This window comes from Acinonyx jubatus, chromosome F2, assembly GCF_027475565.1.
Source record: "Acinonyx jubatus isolate Ajub_Pintada_27869175 chromosome F2, VMU_Ajub_asm_v1.0, whole genome shotgun sequence".
In the NCBI taxonomy this organism is placed as follows: Eukaryota; Metazoa; Chordata; class Mammalia; order Carnivora; family Felidae; genus Acinonyx; species Acinonyx jubatus.
This window is the reverse complement of record NC_069394.1, coordinates 1,699,099-1,715,655: the sequence shown is the minus strand read 5'-3', so window position 1 is coordinate 1,715,655 and position 16,557 is coordinate 1,699,099. Positions and strand designations below refer to the sequence as shown.

At 66.5% G+C, this 16,557-nt stretch overlaps 1 protein-coding gene and 1 non-coding gene across 2 annotated transcripts; both read right to left on the bottom strand.

Annotated features, from left to right (window-relative positions):
• Positions 1-2,747: 2,747 nt before the first annotated feature.
• Positions 2,748-4,344, bottom strand: LOC113600536 (uncharacterized). The gene is made up of 3 exons (XR_008292681.1): positions 4,188-4,344; positions 3,805-3,929; positions 2,748-3,599 (listed from the first exon to the last, which is right to left on the bottom strand). It is a non-coding gene; the product is annotated as an uncharacterized LOC113600536 (transcript).
• Positions 4,345-4,597: 253 nt separating this feature from the next.
• On the bottom strand, positions 4,598-6,132 carry ARC (activity regulated cytoskeleton associated protein). The gene has a single exon (XM_053208086.1). The coding sequence runs from the start codon at positions 5,980-5,982 to the stop codon at positions 4,792-4,794; it is 1,191 nt and encodes a 396-aa protein (XP_053064061.1). The 5' UTR covers positions 5,983-6,132; the 3' UTR covers positions 4,598-4,791.
• Between the last annotated feature and the right edge of the window lie 10,425 nt (positions 6,133-16,557).

The window sequence follows — 16,557 nt, the reverse complement described above, 5'->3', positions numbered from 1 at the left end:
TGGCTGGCAGCGATGGGCCTCCTCCCCGGGGCCTCCCTGGGCCTAAACACTACGGTATGCCTTTCCTGTCTCTGGGCCCTTCCTCTGGCCTTCACCAGCAGACGGAGACAGTGGCCTGGGGGCGGCAGAGCCCTCGGAAGGTCCTGAGTAAGCAGATAGAGCCCAGCTGCCAGCCACATGTTTATGTGGCAGAAAATAAGCTGTTTTGTTTGTCGGGCCTCTTTGTTACAGCAGCTTGACCTCCCTCTGACTGCTACACTTTCCCCAGCCCCTTTCTTCCTGCAGTTTCCTTTTTTAAAAAACAATTGTTTTATGTCTATTTATTCTGAAAGAGAGAGAGACAGAGACAGAGACAGAGCATGAATGGGGGAGGGGCAGAGAGGGGAGGAGACACAGAATCTGAAGCAGGCTCCAGGCCCCGAGCCATCAGCACAGAGCCCGACGCGGGGCTTGAACCCACAAACTGTGAGACCATGACCTGAGCCGAAGTCGGACACTTAACTAACTGAATCCCCCAGGTGCCCCTTTGAGGCAGTTTCCTAACTGCTGCGGCCAGCGGCCCATCCCCAACAGCACCTCAGGGGATATGCAAGGCCCAAGTCCCCACTGAGCTCTGCAGGGGCAGCAGGGCACCCACTGAGCACCCGCTGCGGCCTGGGCACCCTGCCCACGGACCCTCACGCCAGCGCTATGGGCAGACTTGATTTTCTAGAAAAGGCATCCCTGGGAACTTGAGCTCACGTCCACGTGGCTCAGAAGCCCCCCACCAAGCTGGGTTGGCAGGGTGAGTCCCCCAGGGCTCCTGGATGCCCTGCCTCCAGTCCCAGCACTGATCCCCAAAAGGAGGCAAGCACAGCCCCTCCCCGTGCCTCAGTCTCCCCCATCCCCTAGTCAGGAGAGGAGGCTGGGTGGTCTGTGACAATGGATGGGCGGGACCGGGGAGGGGTGAGGCGGGCCCTTATGGGAAACATCCTGTGCCCAGAGTCACTGGGGCTGGGCCCCTCCACCCCACGAGCCCCCCCTGCTCCGCCTTCCGCCAGGCTCTGAGGACACAGGGACTCAACCACATCTCCCTTACTTACTGCAAGTGCTCCGAGAGCCTGTTTCACAATCACCCGATTACCGGAAGTAACTTCTTATTGAAAAGAAAAGGCCCCTACAGTTTCCAGCCTTTGATGTGAGCTGTAGCCTGTCTCCGGGAGAAATCCCTGCCTCCCAGGCATCACCATGGTGCCCCTGCCTCCTGTTCCCGTCAATTTCCTCTCCCCATTCTTGTCAGAGTTGCCATTATTTAAAAGAAACACGAGGGAAGAATAGGGAAGAGGCTGCCTTTTCGCCACGGGAGCACCGTGCTCAGGGCCGCCAGCCCTCTCCATGCGGAGGGTGACGACATTTCCTTGTGGCAGGTGTTGCTTTCTGCTCCGGCTCATTTCCTGCCCGCCCCGGGCCTCCCCTGTGTGCCCAGCAGGCCGCGTCCTCCACCACGATGCTGCATCGAAGCTCTAGCAGGGGCAGCCCTCCCCAGGCTGGGCGGGGCTCACACTCCCTGCCCCTGCCCCTGCCCCCGCCGCCTGGCCCAGCACCCCCCCACCCCCCCGCCGCCCCCGGAGCAGAGCATCCCCTTTGGAAGGGCAGGACCTGTGCTGGGTACCTGACAAGCCCCTGTCCATGACTGTGGCACTGGGGCTGGTCACTTATACACATCAGCCTAGCTAAGGAACCGTCCCCGGGCATCCAATCAAACTCTCATGAAGGCCTTTTGCAGGTGTGACCGAAGCCTATCGTCAGTTGACTTTAAGGCAGATCATCACCAAGGCAATCTGGGTGGGTCTGGCTCAATCCGTTGATGGGTCTTAAGAGCAGAGCTGAGCCATCACCTAGGAAGAAGCTGTCCCACAGTAGCTCAGCCTGAGCCCGGCGGGGGGGGGGGTGTAGGGAGGGGAGGGGGGTTCCAGCCTGCCCTACGGCCTATGCACTGGCCTAGCCGGGCCCACAACTGAGCAAGAAAACTCACAACCAACCGCTCACCATCCGCCCCCACTGGGCCTGCTTCTCCTTGAACGCTGGCTGGAACAGGGGTTTGAGCCCCCACCAGGCTATCTCTCCCTCTGTCTTGGGGGCCTGGTGACCCCACAGAGGCAGGTGAGGCCAACCGCCCACGGGGCATCGAACGGCCCTCATGTCTCAGTTCTCGAACCCACGCGTGGATTAGATTAGTGATGGTATGCCCATTTTGCAGATGAGGAGACAGGCTTGGAGAGACCAAGTTTATGACCCAGGACTTGTCAGGGTCACCTCCCAGTGGGGATCTTGCCTTGTCTGGGTCCCCGGGGCTCGATGCCCGAGAAGACCCCCTTGGCTTCTAGCCCTAGGCCTCCGTGTGGGCTGAGCCCTGGCAGCAGACTTCTTAGGACACCCCCACCACACACACCCCAGCAGGCAGTGGGCGGAGGATTTGGGGGCACAGTGCTCAGCTCAGCTACAGCGAGGGCTCCGCCCAGTCTCACCCACTGCCGGCTGCCTCAGGCGTTCGCTTCTGTGGGGGGAGCCCCTAAGGCCCTTCTACCCTGAGGATCCAGGACCCTGACCAACTGGCCTGTGGGGTGATGGGCCTGTGCTCCCTAGGTCCCCAGAGACCCTTCAGTCTGCACTTGTGGGGGCTCCAGGGACCCACCACCCCGAGCTGCCTCCCTCCGCGCTCCATGCCCGCCAACCCAAGTCCACAGAGAAATGACAGCGCGCACCGAGAAGTTTCAGTGTTTTATTAACAAAAACTTAAAAAGTCTGTCTTCAGGGAAGGTGACAGGGGGCTGCACACAGCTTGGCCTGACATCAAGGCCTGATCCACTGGGGACAGGGAGGGCTGGCCACACCCTCTTGAGGACCCTGGGGCCTCCCTGCAGCCCCTGCCAGCTTGTGAGTGTGGGTTATGGCTTATGTGCAAAAATAAAATCTGGGGGTGCTGGCAGGAGTGCATGATGTCGGGGTTGACAGAATCTTCTGCAGACACCAGTCTTCTGAACCTGGGAACCCCCACTGGACAGGTGGAAAGGAGGACCCCCAGCCAGGGCCTGCTGGGGCTACAGACCTGAGTGGCCAGTCTGCACCGGGGTGCTGGTGTTTGGAGAGGTGGGGGTCCGGACCCTGGCAATGGCGGGGCCTGGCAGAGAGCCCGCTTAAGCCCCAGGGGCAAAGGCTTCGGGGCACTGCTGAGGCTGCGGGCCTGGGGCTGCGGGCGGGAGCAGGGGCTGTGGCCTCGGCGTCAGAGCTCCCGGAAAGCTCTGGTAGGAGAGGACGGCCGCCGTGCCGTGGCCGGGGGGTTCCTGGGCCGGAGCGAGGCAGGGCCGAAGGTGGCCGACCCCGACTCCAGCCACAGCGGACCTGGGGGCGGGAGGGCTGGTGGCCAGCGGGGCAGGCCTGGCGGCAGGCCCTGGCCCTCACGCTGGCCCGTCTTCACCTCCAGCTCTCCGCCGGGCCTGTCCTCTCTCTGCAGCCCCTCTCGCCGACCTCAACGTCTCCTCGTGTGCAGGCAGCTTGCAGGAGGAGAGGGGAGGGGAAGTGCCAGGCAAGCAGCAAAGACTCTGTGGGAGCCTTGGGACCTGAAAGAAAGACACGGGGCGCGGGGGGGGGGGGGGGTGTCAGGGACAGGCCAGAGGCTGGGAGGAGCTCCGCAGGAAGGGTGTGGGTGGACGTTATGGGGCGGCCCCCGGCTTGCCCAGAGCGCCGCTGGGGGCCGCCGGGCCTGGGGCCCCGGGAAGGACAGCTGAGGGATAGGGTCTCGGTGGGAGAGATGGGGCCCCTTACCTGTCGTCAGTCTCCCGGCTCCTCAGCTGAGTGTGAGGACTCGGGCCCTGTGGGACCCTCCGCCCGCCGTGAGTGAGTCATCGAGCCCAGCCGATCTTTTTCCAGGCTGGTGTGAATCACTGATGCTGAGGAGAAAGCACCGGGGTCGGGTCGTGTGAGAGCTGGCTCAGCACTCCCCCAGCCCTCCTCCCCGATCCCTGGGGTCTCTGCTCCTTCCCCACCGCTCTGCGCTGCGGCCCCCCAACACCCCACCCCTGCAGCTAACTCGCTGGGGATGCCTCTGAGCCTCAGTGGGCTCACCCGGAAAATGGACGGGCCCTGGGTCCTCCCTACTCTACAGCGCCCCCCCCCCCCCGGGGTGGTGCCGTGGGGCAGGGGCTCACCTGAGGGGCCAGGAGGCACCAGGACGCCAGGTCTGCTGCTGCTGCTGCTGCTGCGTCTTACGCTTCAGTGTCCTCCAGGAGGAGGGGCCTCGTGGCCCGAGGCTGGCCAGCTGCCCGAGGCGGCGACGCGAGTGCCAGCCGGCCGCGCAGCGATCGCCAGAAGCCAGGGTTCCGGCGGCACCGGTCTGTCTTCGCGTCTGTTCCGGGGTGTCCCTCGAGCTTGGTGCGCACTGGCCTGTGCCGCCCGGACACTTGACCTCTGAACGCCCGGAGGGCCCAGGCGGGGGGCGGAATAAGGGAGCCTGGAAGTCGGGTCACGGCCTGAGAGTGTGCAGGGTGCGGATGGGGGCCGGGAAAGACAGACAGGAGAAAGGCAGGTGACGAGGCAGGGGCCCCGCAGGACGGGGGGGGGGGGGGGTGGGGGGAGAGTGTCCACGTCTGGATGACGCGTGTTTGTGCGAGTCCGGCCGGGAGGCGGAGGTGGGGTGCCCAGCGGGCGGGGGACGAGAGCTCCCCCGCACGGGGCTCGGCCCGGCTCGGACAGTCCTGGTTGGCAAAGGCCACGGGCGGGGGGTGGCGGGCGGGCTGCGGCCTGGGCCGCCCTCTATTCGGGCTGGGTCCGGTCGCTGGCCACAGACTCGCTGGTGAGGGCCGGCGTGAGGGCCTCGGCCTCCTCCTCGGCGGGCAGCTGGGGGCCGGCGGGCTCGGAGGCCTGCTCCAGGCCATCCTGCACCTCCTTGCCCCTCTGGATGAGCTGCTCCAGGGTCTTGGGCAGCGGGTGCCGCAGGAAGCGCTTCAGCTTGGGCTGCAGGGTGCCCACCACGTACTGGATGATCTCCTCCTCCTCGGCGTCCACGTACAGCGTCTGGTACAGGTCCCGCTTGCGCCACAGGAACTGGTCCAGCGGCTCCCCCTGTTTCTGCGGCAGGTCCAGCTCGCGCTGGATGGCCTCGCGGGACAGCGTGCCCTCGCTGTACTGCAGGAATTCCTTCTTGAACTCCACCCAGTTCTTCACGGAGCCCTGCTTGAACTCCCACCACTTCTTGGCCGGCCCGTTCATGTGGTTCTGGATTTGGGACAGCCAGTACTCCTCGGAGCCGCCCACCTGCCGCAGGTACTCCTCCAGGTGGCTGAGGAACTCCCTCGGGTCCTCGAAGATCTGCGTGTCCACGCCGGGCCCGGGCTGCCCGTCCTCGCCGGGCGCCCAGGGCGGGTACTGCTGGGCCTCGGCGGGCTCCTGCCCGGGCAGCTCGCCGGCGGCGGGGGGCGGGGTGATGGCGTAGGGGCTGACCGTGTAGTCGTACCCATCGGCGTCGTGGCAGTAGCTCTCGGGACCCCCGACGCCCACGGACACGGTGTGGCGGGCCGGCTCGCCGCCCACGGGGTACTTGCCGCCCATGGACTCCAGGCGGTCGGCCCACCTCTCCAGCCGGTAGAAGACCTCCCGCCACACGTGCATCTCGCGCTTGACCCAGCGCTCCAGGTTGGCGATGGTCTCCTGGCAGCGGCACAGGCAGGCCTTGATGGACTTCTTCCAGCGCTGCGAGTCGCCGGTGGGCACGTAGCCGTCCAGGTTGCTCTCCAGCTTACCCACCGACCTGTGCAGCCCCTTCAGCTCCCGCTCCACCTGCTTGGACACCTCGGTCAGCAGGTGCCGGTGGGTCCTCCGCACGTGCTCCAGCATCTCGGCGCGGCACTTACCGATCTGCAGGATCACGTTGGGCTTGGCGGCCGGCCCGCCCCGCGGCCCGGGGTAGGCGTGGAGGCCGCCGCTCTTCATGTGGTCCAGCTCCATCGGAGGGAGTGAGCAGGTGGCCGCGGCGCTCGGACGGGCGGGAGGCGGCGGGCTGCGAAGTGCCCCTGGGCCGGCGGCGCGGTGGAGCCGGGTCCTCGGTGTCCCCGGCGCGGGCGCGGCGGAGCGCAGGGAGAGCGGCGGAGAGCGGTCGGAGCGGCGGCGCCGAGCTCTGCGGCCAGCCGCCGGCGCGGGCTCTTTATGCGGCTGGCGCGGCCGTGGGCGGCCCCTCGCCGAGCCCCCGCTCCCATTGGCCCCGGCGAGCCGCCCCGCCCCGCGCGCCCCGCCCCCCACGCCCGCCCGCGCTCCCGGCGCCGAGGGAGCACCCACCCCCTGCACGCGCCATCGGCCGGGGTGACTAATCCGCCGGCTGGCTCCCTGCGCCCCCTCCCCGGCTCATTCAGCCCGCGGGGCGAGGGAAGGTGGCCGGACCCGGCGACACGCCCCTGCCCGCGACCGGCGGGGAAGCGCAGGTGTGTGCCCCCAGGGGGCTCGGGGCGGGTCGGTTGCTGCCCCCACGCGCCCAAAGGTTAGGAGGAAGCCCCTCCCCCAGGGATTCAGGATCCGCTGCCCCCTCTCTGGTGTGGGTCCTTCCTAGGGGGGCGGGGTGGTGCTTGACTCCGCTCTCCCGGGGCCTCAGCGCCCCCACCCCTGCCTCGGTCCTGCCCGGGGTCGCGGGGTGTTGAGCCGCGGATGAGTCCCGGCAGCGACCCCGACAGACACCCAGACCCCCTCCTTTCCTGGAGCCCAAGGCTCCTAGCTTTCCTGGACGCGCTCCCAGGCGCCAGGGGTGAGTTCCCTGGTGTGGCCTCCAGCTCCTGCCTATCCGTTCCCTGGGGTGCTGTCGAGTCCGGGGCGGGGGGGGGGGGGGGGGGGGGCCTGGGCCTGGGCTGGTCCTGCATTCCACGTGGGAGGGTCGTGCACCCAGGCCTGGGCGCTGCCCCGGGCCCCTGACAGTGGTGTGGATGTGTGACACCAGCGTGGCAATGGCTGGACTGGACCCCCACTCCCACGCCTTTGGGGAGGCCCAAGACTTGTCCCTGTGGTGCCTCCGGGGGAAGTCTGGACGCCAATCCCTGCGGGGAGGCGGGAGTGGGGAGGGGGGGTTGTGAGGGCAGTGGAGGAGATGAAGGGGTACTGCTCCCTGAAGCCCCCAAGACACAGAGGGAACCTGGTCAGAAGCTCCAAGACTTCTGAGAGGATGGAAGGGGTTAGGGGGAGGAGGGAAGGGAGCAGAAGAAGGGGGGGGAGGGAAGGAAGGAGGGGAAGGAAAGGAGGGAAGAGAGGCGAAGGAGGAGGGAAGGGAGGAGGGGGAGGAGGGAAGGGAGAAGGAAGAGGGGGAGGGGGAAGGGAGAAGGAGGAGGGAGAGGGAGGAGGGGGAAGGAAGGAAGGAAGAGAAGGAAGGAGGAGGGGGAGGGGGAGGGGGAAGGAAGGAGGAGGCGGGGGTGGAGGAGAAGGGTGCCGGCAGCCTAGCAGTCAGGAGAGGCAGAGAGAAGTAAACACCATATAAGGAATGGGGCTCCGGAAGCTGAGATTCCCTTGGGAGGGAGGCCCCTTCTGCCTCCCTGGCAACAGTGGTGGGGGAGGGACACCCTTTCTGGGTTACCCCAGGATGGATGGTTCTGGGTCCCAGGCCCTGCGATGTTCTGCGGGCACAGGTAGCACACGTTGCTCACGGCCAGAGGCCCGCAGACACACGGCCAGTGAGTCAAGAGACCGCAGCCCCTTGCGGCCAGCTTCCCACCCTCCCTCAGACACAGGGCGCACGCTGGCACTTGCCCCCGCCCGCCCACCCCTCACACACACCCATACCCACTATCCACCCATCCCCCAGACACACTCATATCCCCCACTCGCCTCCCAGTCACACTCATACCCCCACCCACCTCCCCCCAGACACACTCATACCCCCACCTGTCCCCTCATCTGACTCACACACTCTCTGGAATCCCCACTCCTGCCCCCCCAGCCCCTTCCCCCTGCTTTCCTGGAAGCCCTCCCCCCACCCCAGCCAATCTGTCTCCTTTCGCCTTCGGAGCTCCCACCCCTGGTTGGGGGGGGAGGGGTGTCTTGCTGGCAAAAGCTTGCCCAAAATCGCTCTCCTGGCATTTCTAATTAAAGGCGAGTGGGTGGGCAGAGAGGGAGGGTGGCGGGGCAGTGCGGAGTAGGGAGGGGAAGCCGGGCAGAGAAGCTGTGAGAACAGGAATCCCCGAGCTGCCCAGCCCTGGCGGCCCAGCCCTGCCGGCTGGGTTCCTGGGAGCCGCAGGAGGCCGCAGGCCTGCGTGTGGCCTTGTGTGAGGTGTCTGTGCGGTGGTGGGGAGTGTGGCCCGGCCCACACGTGTGGCTGGCTGGTCACCACGGGGGCCGCACGTAGCCGGGAGTCTGCGCGTGTCTGGGGTGAGCCGGGGCTTGTGTCTCAGGGCCGTTGTCAGGGGGACACCTGATGAGCCAGCTGGGCAGAGGCCACACTCACACGTGTGTGTGCGCACGCCGCGTGTGCCCGTGGGAGTGCCAGAGAGCCAGCACCTGGATGGCCAGCGGCCCACAAAGACCGCGTGTGGCCCCTGTGACACTCGGGCCCAGGTCTCCCGACCAGCTGGGTGGCCCCGGCCAGGCACAGCTCTCTGGGTCTCAGCCCCACAGTGACCTCCAGCCCCGGCTGCACCCCACAACACAGCAGCAGGGCTCCCGGGAGAGGGGAGCTCAGCCAGGGCCCAGAGGGTGGGGGGCCAGGGGCTGGGCGAGCACCACCTCTGTCGGGGGGGGGGGGGGTGTCTCTCGGTGCCCCCTCTGCCGCGGTCACACCGGCCTGCTGTGGGCGTGAGGAGGCACAGTCCAGGGAAGGGGGTGCTGGCGGGTCACGCGGAGACGGCCAGGGACCTGCAGGGAGGCTGCGCAGTGCTGGCCAGCACAGGTGACAGGCGACGACAGCCTCTGCTCGGAACACTTAATCGCCGCCCAATTATCACCCCAGAAGCCCTCAGCAAACCCCCGCACTGGGGCCCTGGGCTCCATTCTTCGCTGCTGGCTCCCCGCTGCCGCGAGGGGGGTGGGATGGGGGGTCTGCCCTGCCCTGCTCCGCGGTGCCCCTCTCCCCCTCAAGCAGGGGTGAAGGCACAGAGTGAGGGCCTCCAGCCCTGGGCCTCACCCGGAGCAGGACCGCTCAGGGCTGCGGGTTGGGGAGAGGGAGGGGGGAGGGGTAAGCTGCACAGGGAGGGAGGGAGGGCCTGGGGAACCCCACCCCCACCGCCGGACCCAAGGTGGCCAGCTGCTCCTTGAACCTACTTTAGAAGGAGGGCTCCGTGGGGCAGGGGGGTCTGCCCAACACTGGATCCAGGCGGCAACACCCCCCACCCCGCCCCCCATTCAGTCCCCTCTGGGGTCCGGTCTTCCACTGGGGCTCGAGGCTCCCAGACCCCGGGTGCTGGTCTGTGATGCTAGGATGCCTATTTCAAGGTGAGGTCTCCCTCCCAAAGTCACGGCCTCGGGGAGCCATATCCCCCACTGCACCCCAAGCAGAGCCTGTGGCCTCCGCTGGACCTGCCTTCCTCTGGCTGCTCTGTGACCCAGCCCTCTCCTCTAGGGACCCCTGAGTGCAGGTCCCCTGACCCCCGCTGTGCTGGCCTGGCGGGTAATCCTCATCGAGGCGCCAGGCTGCCTGTGCCCCGGGGACTCACAGGCCTCAGGCTTTCCCGTGTTTGCACCGGGCCCTCCCAGCTGATCTCCTGGGGCCACAGCCTTTAACACCACTTAGCACCCAGGCTATGAGCACAGGCTCCTTTGGGACACTCCTGCGCCCGCTCTCACTCCAGCCGCCAGCTCTGTGGCCCCGTCCTTGTGCAGGAGAAAGGGGGGGCTGGGCTGCCTGGGGTCCCCTGGCCCTTCCCGCCCAGCCTTGGCCTGTGGTCCCTCCTGGCTCACGTGGCCTCATTGCACTTGCCGCCACAGCCACAGCCGGTGGAGCCTGGAGGGAAGGGCGAGGCCCATCCTGGGTCCCCTGGGCCCTCTGGCGGCCCAGCGCCTCCATCATCTCCTCGGGAGGGGGCGCTCGGCCTCGCTGCTTCCTTGCTTCCGAGGCAGCACTGGGGCGGCTGCACAGGCCCCAGCGATGTGGGGCGGCATGGGGGGGGGGAAGCAGCTGGAAGAAAGGCCTGGGGTCTGAGCCCAACACCTGGGCCCTGCCCTGCCCCTACCCAGCGGCCCTCCCCTGGGGGCCTGTTGCCCTGGAGCGGGGCGCAGGGAGCAGGGGCACAGAGGAGGCCTGGAGAGGCAGAGGCCAGGGGGGGCCCCCGACACAACGTGTTAGAGGTGAGATTGGGCCAAGGTCAAAGAGGAAGAAAGGGTGGTGGGTGGAGGGGCAGAGAGCTGGGGGCGCCAGGATAGCGGAAGAGACAAGGGCTCCGTTTCACTTCTCAAGACTTCTTGCCCTGTTTTCACGGAGGTTTCAAGAGGTGGGGGGACCTGCTAATGAGAGTGGGGGGGGTCCCTCAGGCACACCTGCCTGATGCACCTGCCACAGCCAGAGCAGCCTCCGAGAGACCCCGGGAGGCCAGGGCAGCTGGGGGCAGGGGTGTCAGGAGACCCCGCGGTGCAGGCCCGCGTCCTGTTGAGAGACCCGAGCTGGGGGGCTGAGCGCTGGCTTGGGGGGGGGGGGGGTTGCCCACGGGAGGCAGAGGTATGTGAGCGAGCACTCAGAGCCCAGGGAACATTTTCCTTCCGATCCTCCCCTTCCAAACTTCCTCTTCCCTGCGGTTTGGCAGGGTGTGTGTGCTGCGTCCTGTCCCTGGAACAGGCAGCCTGTTCATTCTGGGCCCCCACACACCAGACCCTCTCCCCCCTCCCTCCTTCCTGCCTCCTGCCTCGCGCCTCCCTCCCCATCCAGCCTCCAAGGAAAGTTTTGTATTTTTCCAAGATGCTGGCACCGAGGTGCCTCAGCCAGCCGCACCTCGGGTCCTGCAGGCATCCCCTCCGGGCCGGGAGGTCAGGCCCCAGAGCCCGAGGCCCGCCTCACCACCGCCCTCCAGAACGGGGAAGATGAGGCCCAGAGAGGGCCAGGGACTTGTCCGAGCTCCACAGCGAGGGAGGCAGAGCCAGGGCACCGTGGTGAGGGCGTGCGAGGACAGGCTGCAGGCTCCTGGAGGCGTCTGCGAGCTCAGTCTGCGCCCTGTGCAACCGCGGGTAAGTCCTCTGAAGTCCTCCCGGCCCTGCCCCTTCCTGGCATCAGTACTCTCCCCTGCAAAGAACCTTTGCCCTTCCAGCTATGGGGCGAGTCAGTAATCCATTCAGAACAGTTCCTGAGCCCGACAAGGGAGGTGCCAAGCAAGGTGGGGCACAGGAGGTGCAGATTGCCCCTAAAATGGGGTGTTGTCACGACCCCCATAGGCCCCGGAGGACACGGGCTGCGTGTGGCCCGTGCGAACTGCAGGCACCCGTAGGTCATGACTCTGCCCTTCAAGGAGCAGCCCATGGCCTCCAGGGAGTCCGGCTGGCGCCCCACTGTGACCCACGACAGGACAGGAGGGAGGCCATTGTGGCATCGAGGGTGGGGGGTCCTCGGTGTCCCCACTCCAGGAGGCAGGTGTGCGGGGCAGGAGCCCCGGACAGGGAGCTGGGCCCGGGACACGCTCCATGCACGCTTCCCACCGTGGGGCCACCCACGCAGTGTCTGGATCTAAAATGTCCCCTCGGCCCGGCAGGTGCCTCTGGCTGGGTCTGAGATTCCACGGGCCACCCGCCTCCTCACACCACTTCTCCTGGGGGCGCCATGTGGCTTCCTGCGCATCACTCAACCCCTCTGGCCCCAGCGGTGTCCTTGTCACACAACAGGCAGACTGTACTAAACGGTGGCCGAGGTTCTCGGGCGGCTCAGAGGCTGACGGCAATGGTGGGTGGCAGGGAGGAGGCTGGACCTGTGGCCGGTCTGTCCCCTCCACCGGAGTGCCCCATCCAGCCGAGCGCACATCACCCCCGGTTCAAATGACAGAGGCCTCTCGGGTTTTAAAACCTAAGCATAAAAACTCATCATGGTTTTACCTGTTTTCTACTTCTGAGCCCACTGTCACCACCTCCAGGAAGTCTTCCCGGCCTCTTAGCGCTGTGTTAATGGAGTCTTTTGTGACCTTGCCCCGCCTTGTTCATGCCCGCCTCAGAGCCCCCGAGCACAATGTCGTCCTCGAGGTGTGTCAGTTGAGTGTGCGTGTGTGTGCGCGTGCACATTTGTGTGCGGCGTGTAAGTGTGTATGTGTGTGCGACTGCACCTTCCTGGTCTTCTGTCCAACGAACCCATGTTCTTGCTCGCTGACTGCATCAGGCTCTCAGCTTGCTCTGGGGACATGGGTGGACGAGACCCACCCGGGTCCCACCCTGAGGAGACTCCAGTCAAGTTCCCCAGCACCCCAGATGTTTTGGGGCCAGCAGCCCAGAGGCGCCCTGAAGGGTGGGGAGAGCCGGAGGGTGAGCAGGGGTGGGCCGGGTACAGGTGCGCCGGCAGGGCAGGGGGAAGCAGGGGGCCCTGCTGGATTCTGTCCCTCTCCAGGGGCAGAGCTGGAGGGGAGCGGGACTAGACGGGCCGTGGGTGAAGGTGGGGACCAAGGCCGCCGACCTGAGTCTGTGGCCCGCAGGGGGGACGTTAGGCCGAGCAGGGGCAGGTGCTGGAGAGCCAAGCTATGGGTGGGCAGGGCCTGTTTGAGGGCTGTTAGGCGGGTCTCAGGGATGGGGAGAGCCAGGGGCCCGGTGTCCTGGCAGTCCGGGGTGGAAGCCCTGTGGGGACTCGGCAGGAGCAGCTGGGGGCCCAGCTGTCGGGGTTGGAGCCCGCGGCCGCCCCCTCCTCTCTGCCCTACTGGGCCCCCAGCCAGGCTGTGCCTCCCGCGCCGCCCCCGTGGACGCCCAGGGGACTCAGACCGGATCATGCGGCAGGAGTCCCGAGCGTGGCCGGCCCAGCCAGGATGGGGGGTGTGCTGCCAGCTGGCCCTGGCCAGATGCCCCCGGAGCTGGGGGTTCAGGACGGCCAGGGAGGGGGTGGTGGCCAACTTTCCTGCCGTTCCCTGCGTCTCCATTTAGATCTCTCCCCAGCACAGAGCGCCGGCCTCCAAGCACACTTCCGGAGCCATAGAAGGAGACGGGCTGAGAATAGCTCAGCGTGACGCAGCGAGGAGCTTCCCCACGCAGGCAGGCTCCGCGCCACAGAGGGGCCGCCCTGGAGGGACCCCTGCCCGGCGCCAACCCCCTGCCGGAAACGGGGCAGTGGCTTGGGGTCCCCTTCTGCCTTCTGTCTGCGAGCTACTCCCTCTTCTTCCTCGCGGCTGGGGCCTGGGCCCCTGCCCTTCACAGCTGTCACCTCCGCCCGGGCACACCTTGTCCAGGTGAGGCCTCTCTCCGGGGGTCCTGACCTGGATGTCCCCCAGCAGCCGGCCTGGCCACCCTGCTCGGCTGTAGGCCCCACTGCTGCCCCACGCCGGCGCCTTCCCCCGTTCCCGCTTCGTGGGCGTGGGCCCCTCCCCGTCTGCTGCAGGCCTGTGGGGTGCCAGGCGTGGGCCGTGCTGATCCTTGGCCTTCGGGGGCCCAGTGTCTGCCGGGCCAAAGCCTCCTGGGCTCCCAGATGTCAACTTGTGTCCCCAGCTGCGAGGGCCTGCCGCACAGGGGTGCCTCGACGGCACCTGTCTCTCGGCCCCAGGCCGTGCTCTGCCGTAGCTGTCTTGCAGCTCCTACTAACTTTGAGCAAAAGTCCCTTATTTCCATCTGGCTGTGGCCCCCACCAATTATGTGGCCAGCCCCACCCGCCATCCTGGGGTTGGGGGTCCACTGTTCTGTAATCTCTCTGGAAAGATGGTCGGCAAAGATCACGTGGGAGAAGGGGACCCACGCCGCACGCTGAGCGTCTCACGAAGACTTGGGATGGCTGGCGGTGTGGGGTGGGGCCCCGGGGACCCTGCCGGGGAGCCAGCGGCCCCCTTATTACTGTCGTTGCCCATCTGTCACTGTGCAGGTGGACTGAGCAACCCCAGATGCCCTCTGAGCCTCGGCCTCCTTAGCGGATGGGGGTGTCACTCTGCTCATGGTGACCGACCCCAAGGTGGGTCAGGACACCTGGCCGGCACGTCTGGTTCACAACCCACAGCCCTGATCTACGTTCTTGGTCTTAAGCTCCATGTCCGGGACAGGTGCCTGAGCGGGGGGGTTGGGAAGGGTGGCAGCAACCTCTGGAGCCACCCCTAGGGTCGGGGGGACGCCGTACAGAGGGGCTGGGGGGGGCCTCTGAGGTGGGAGATGACCCCTCTAACGTCTGCGGGCACCGTGCCCCCTCCTGGCTTCGGGCCACCTGTCTGTTCGCTGCAGGCCACTGTGGACTGCGGAGCTTGATTGGGAAGGCAGGGTGGGGCCAGCGGGCTTCTCCCACCCTTGCCGGACAGGACCCGGCCTCTGTCCCTTCCTTCCTCTCCCTGGCCGAGCTCCAGGCTGCCGTCCAGTGTCCCGGGAGTCAGGAAATGTCCAAGGTTGCTGAGAAACTGGTGCACAGCACAGACCATGATGGATGTCCACACCCCCAACCGCTGCCCGAGTCTCTTCCCCTTCATGGGTTCGTTTAGATCTCTCCCCACACAGAGCGCCGGCCCGCAGGCACACTTGCGGAGCCCTGGCCAGAGTGGGGGTGTTGGAAGGGCAGCATTTCAGAGGGGGGGGGGCCGGCCCCTAAGACAAGGGCCAGGGCGTGGAGGGCAAGCTGCCTGCGGGCTCAGGCTGGGTTGGGCCACAGAGTGAGGAAGGGGCGGAGCCAGCCATCGGGGGCGGGGTCAGCGCCCCCTGAAAACCGCCCTGTGGGCAGGGGTCCCCCTGGGAGGTGCTGTGCTTGTCCCTTACCTGGGGGTGGGGAGGCTCTGGGGCCTTGAGTGGAGGCAGGGCGGGTTCCAGGGTCTTCCCACGCAGCCCACTCTCCCAGCCCCACGGCCGCCCCTGCCCTCTGCTCCGTCCTCCTCTGTCCCTGACCCGGCTGCCTGCATCCAAGGCCCATCCAAGTCCTGGGCGCCACCTGCCGGCTGCGTGCCTGCCTAGCACGCTCTCTCGCCTCCCCCTCCTCCCCTCCTCCCCTCTCCCCACCATGCCCTCTCCCTCTGCTGCGCTCCAGTTTCCCCGGCTGCAGGCCTGATGCCTACTGGCCTGACCCCTCAGACCTCCCTGCAGAGGGCAGTCACCGTTACCACTTCCCTCGGTCCACCCCAGAAGGAGACCAGGCCCTCCCTGTGGGGGCTGGGGCTGGGGCTGGCGCCAAACCACTAGGCGAGAGAAGGAGCAGGCCAGGAGGAGGGCCCTGGCTGTGGCCCTGGGGGCTGTTGTCTGACCCCCAACCCTGGACTTCAGGGTGAGAATGGAGGGCCCCTTGGGGATGCCCCCCGCCTACCATAGCTTCAGCTCACCGCACCCACACCCATAAACATGCTCGCTCTGAGCTGGGAAACAGGGGCCCTTCTGCCCGGCAGGCCCCCAGATCCACTCCTGCAAGGGCCCGGAACACCCCCCTCCCTACTTTACTGCCAAAACCTCCGCTGACGCCACTGCCTCCAGGGCCTGCTCTTTTGGCCTCCTCCTGCCCAGGGGTGATGGTGGGGCACACTGAGGTCATGGGAGGTATAAACCAGGCCCTTGCCCCACCTCCACTAAGGGATATTCACCCACTGATCCCAGAACCCTCGGGCTATCCCCAGGGCCCTGTGGGTCCCCCACAGGTGGGGCTTGGAGTCTGGGCTCCTTTAGACCTGGTCTGGGCAGGGTCTGGGAATCCCGGGAACCTAGGGACACCCCCGGACACTGGCCTCAGCCGTGGGAAGTCAGATTTCTGTGCCTGAGGCAGACAATGACACTGGGGACCAGGCAGACAAGGGGTTCCCCTCCCTAGGCGCCACCCAGCCCACCGGCCCCAGCCCACGGACCCCACCCAGGCCAGAGACAGCCGAGGTGGGCCCATCACCGGAGCAGAGGCCTCAAGTGAGGGATTCGTGGCACACGGCCCCGTTTCCATAGCAGGAGCTGCTCGGGGAGCCGCCAGTCCCCTGCACACCCCAGCTGGAAACGAGCCCTCGATTTATAGCCTAAGCGCCACACAATGAAACCACGTTCCCTGAACCGAGTGGATGCTGCCTTTTTCCCCATAAAAATAAAATCTCGTGACAGGAGCCCACAAGGGCCTCAGTGTCAAGTTGAGAGTGAGCCCCGAGAGGCGGGAGGAGGCGTCTGGAGGGCCGTCCCATAGACTGCAGGCTCAGGCTGCCTGTGCTAGGAACAGTGTGGCCGTGACCCGATCCCACCCTCAGTAAGAGGCGCTCCCACAAGACCCACTGCCACTGGGGAGAGGCCCAGGGCCATGCCACAGCCTCCCTGGAGGACAAACGTAAGAGAATGAGAGTGACTTCCCCTGCCAGCCCACATCTGGGGCAGGAGGTTGGGCGGCAGGCAGTTAAACCTGTGGATGGCTGTCTAAGCCAGTCCTGGGAAAAGTTCTCAATCCACTCAGAGCCTGGTACCACCATTATCACCCCTATCGTCACCCATGGCCTTCACCTGGCCAACGTCTTCATCACTCACACC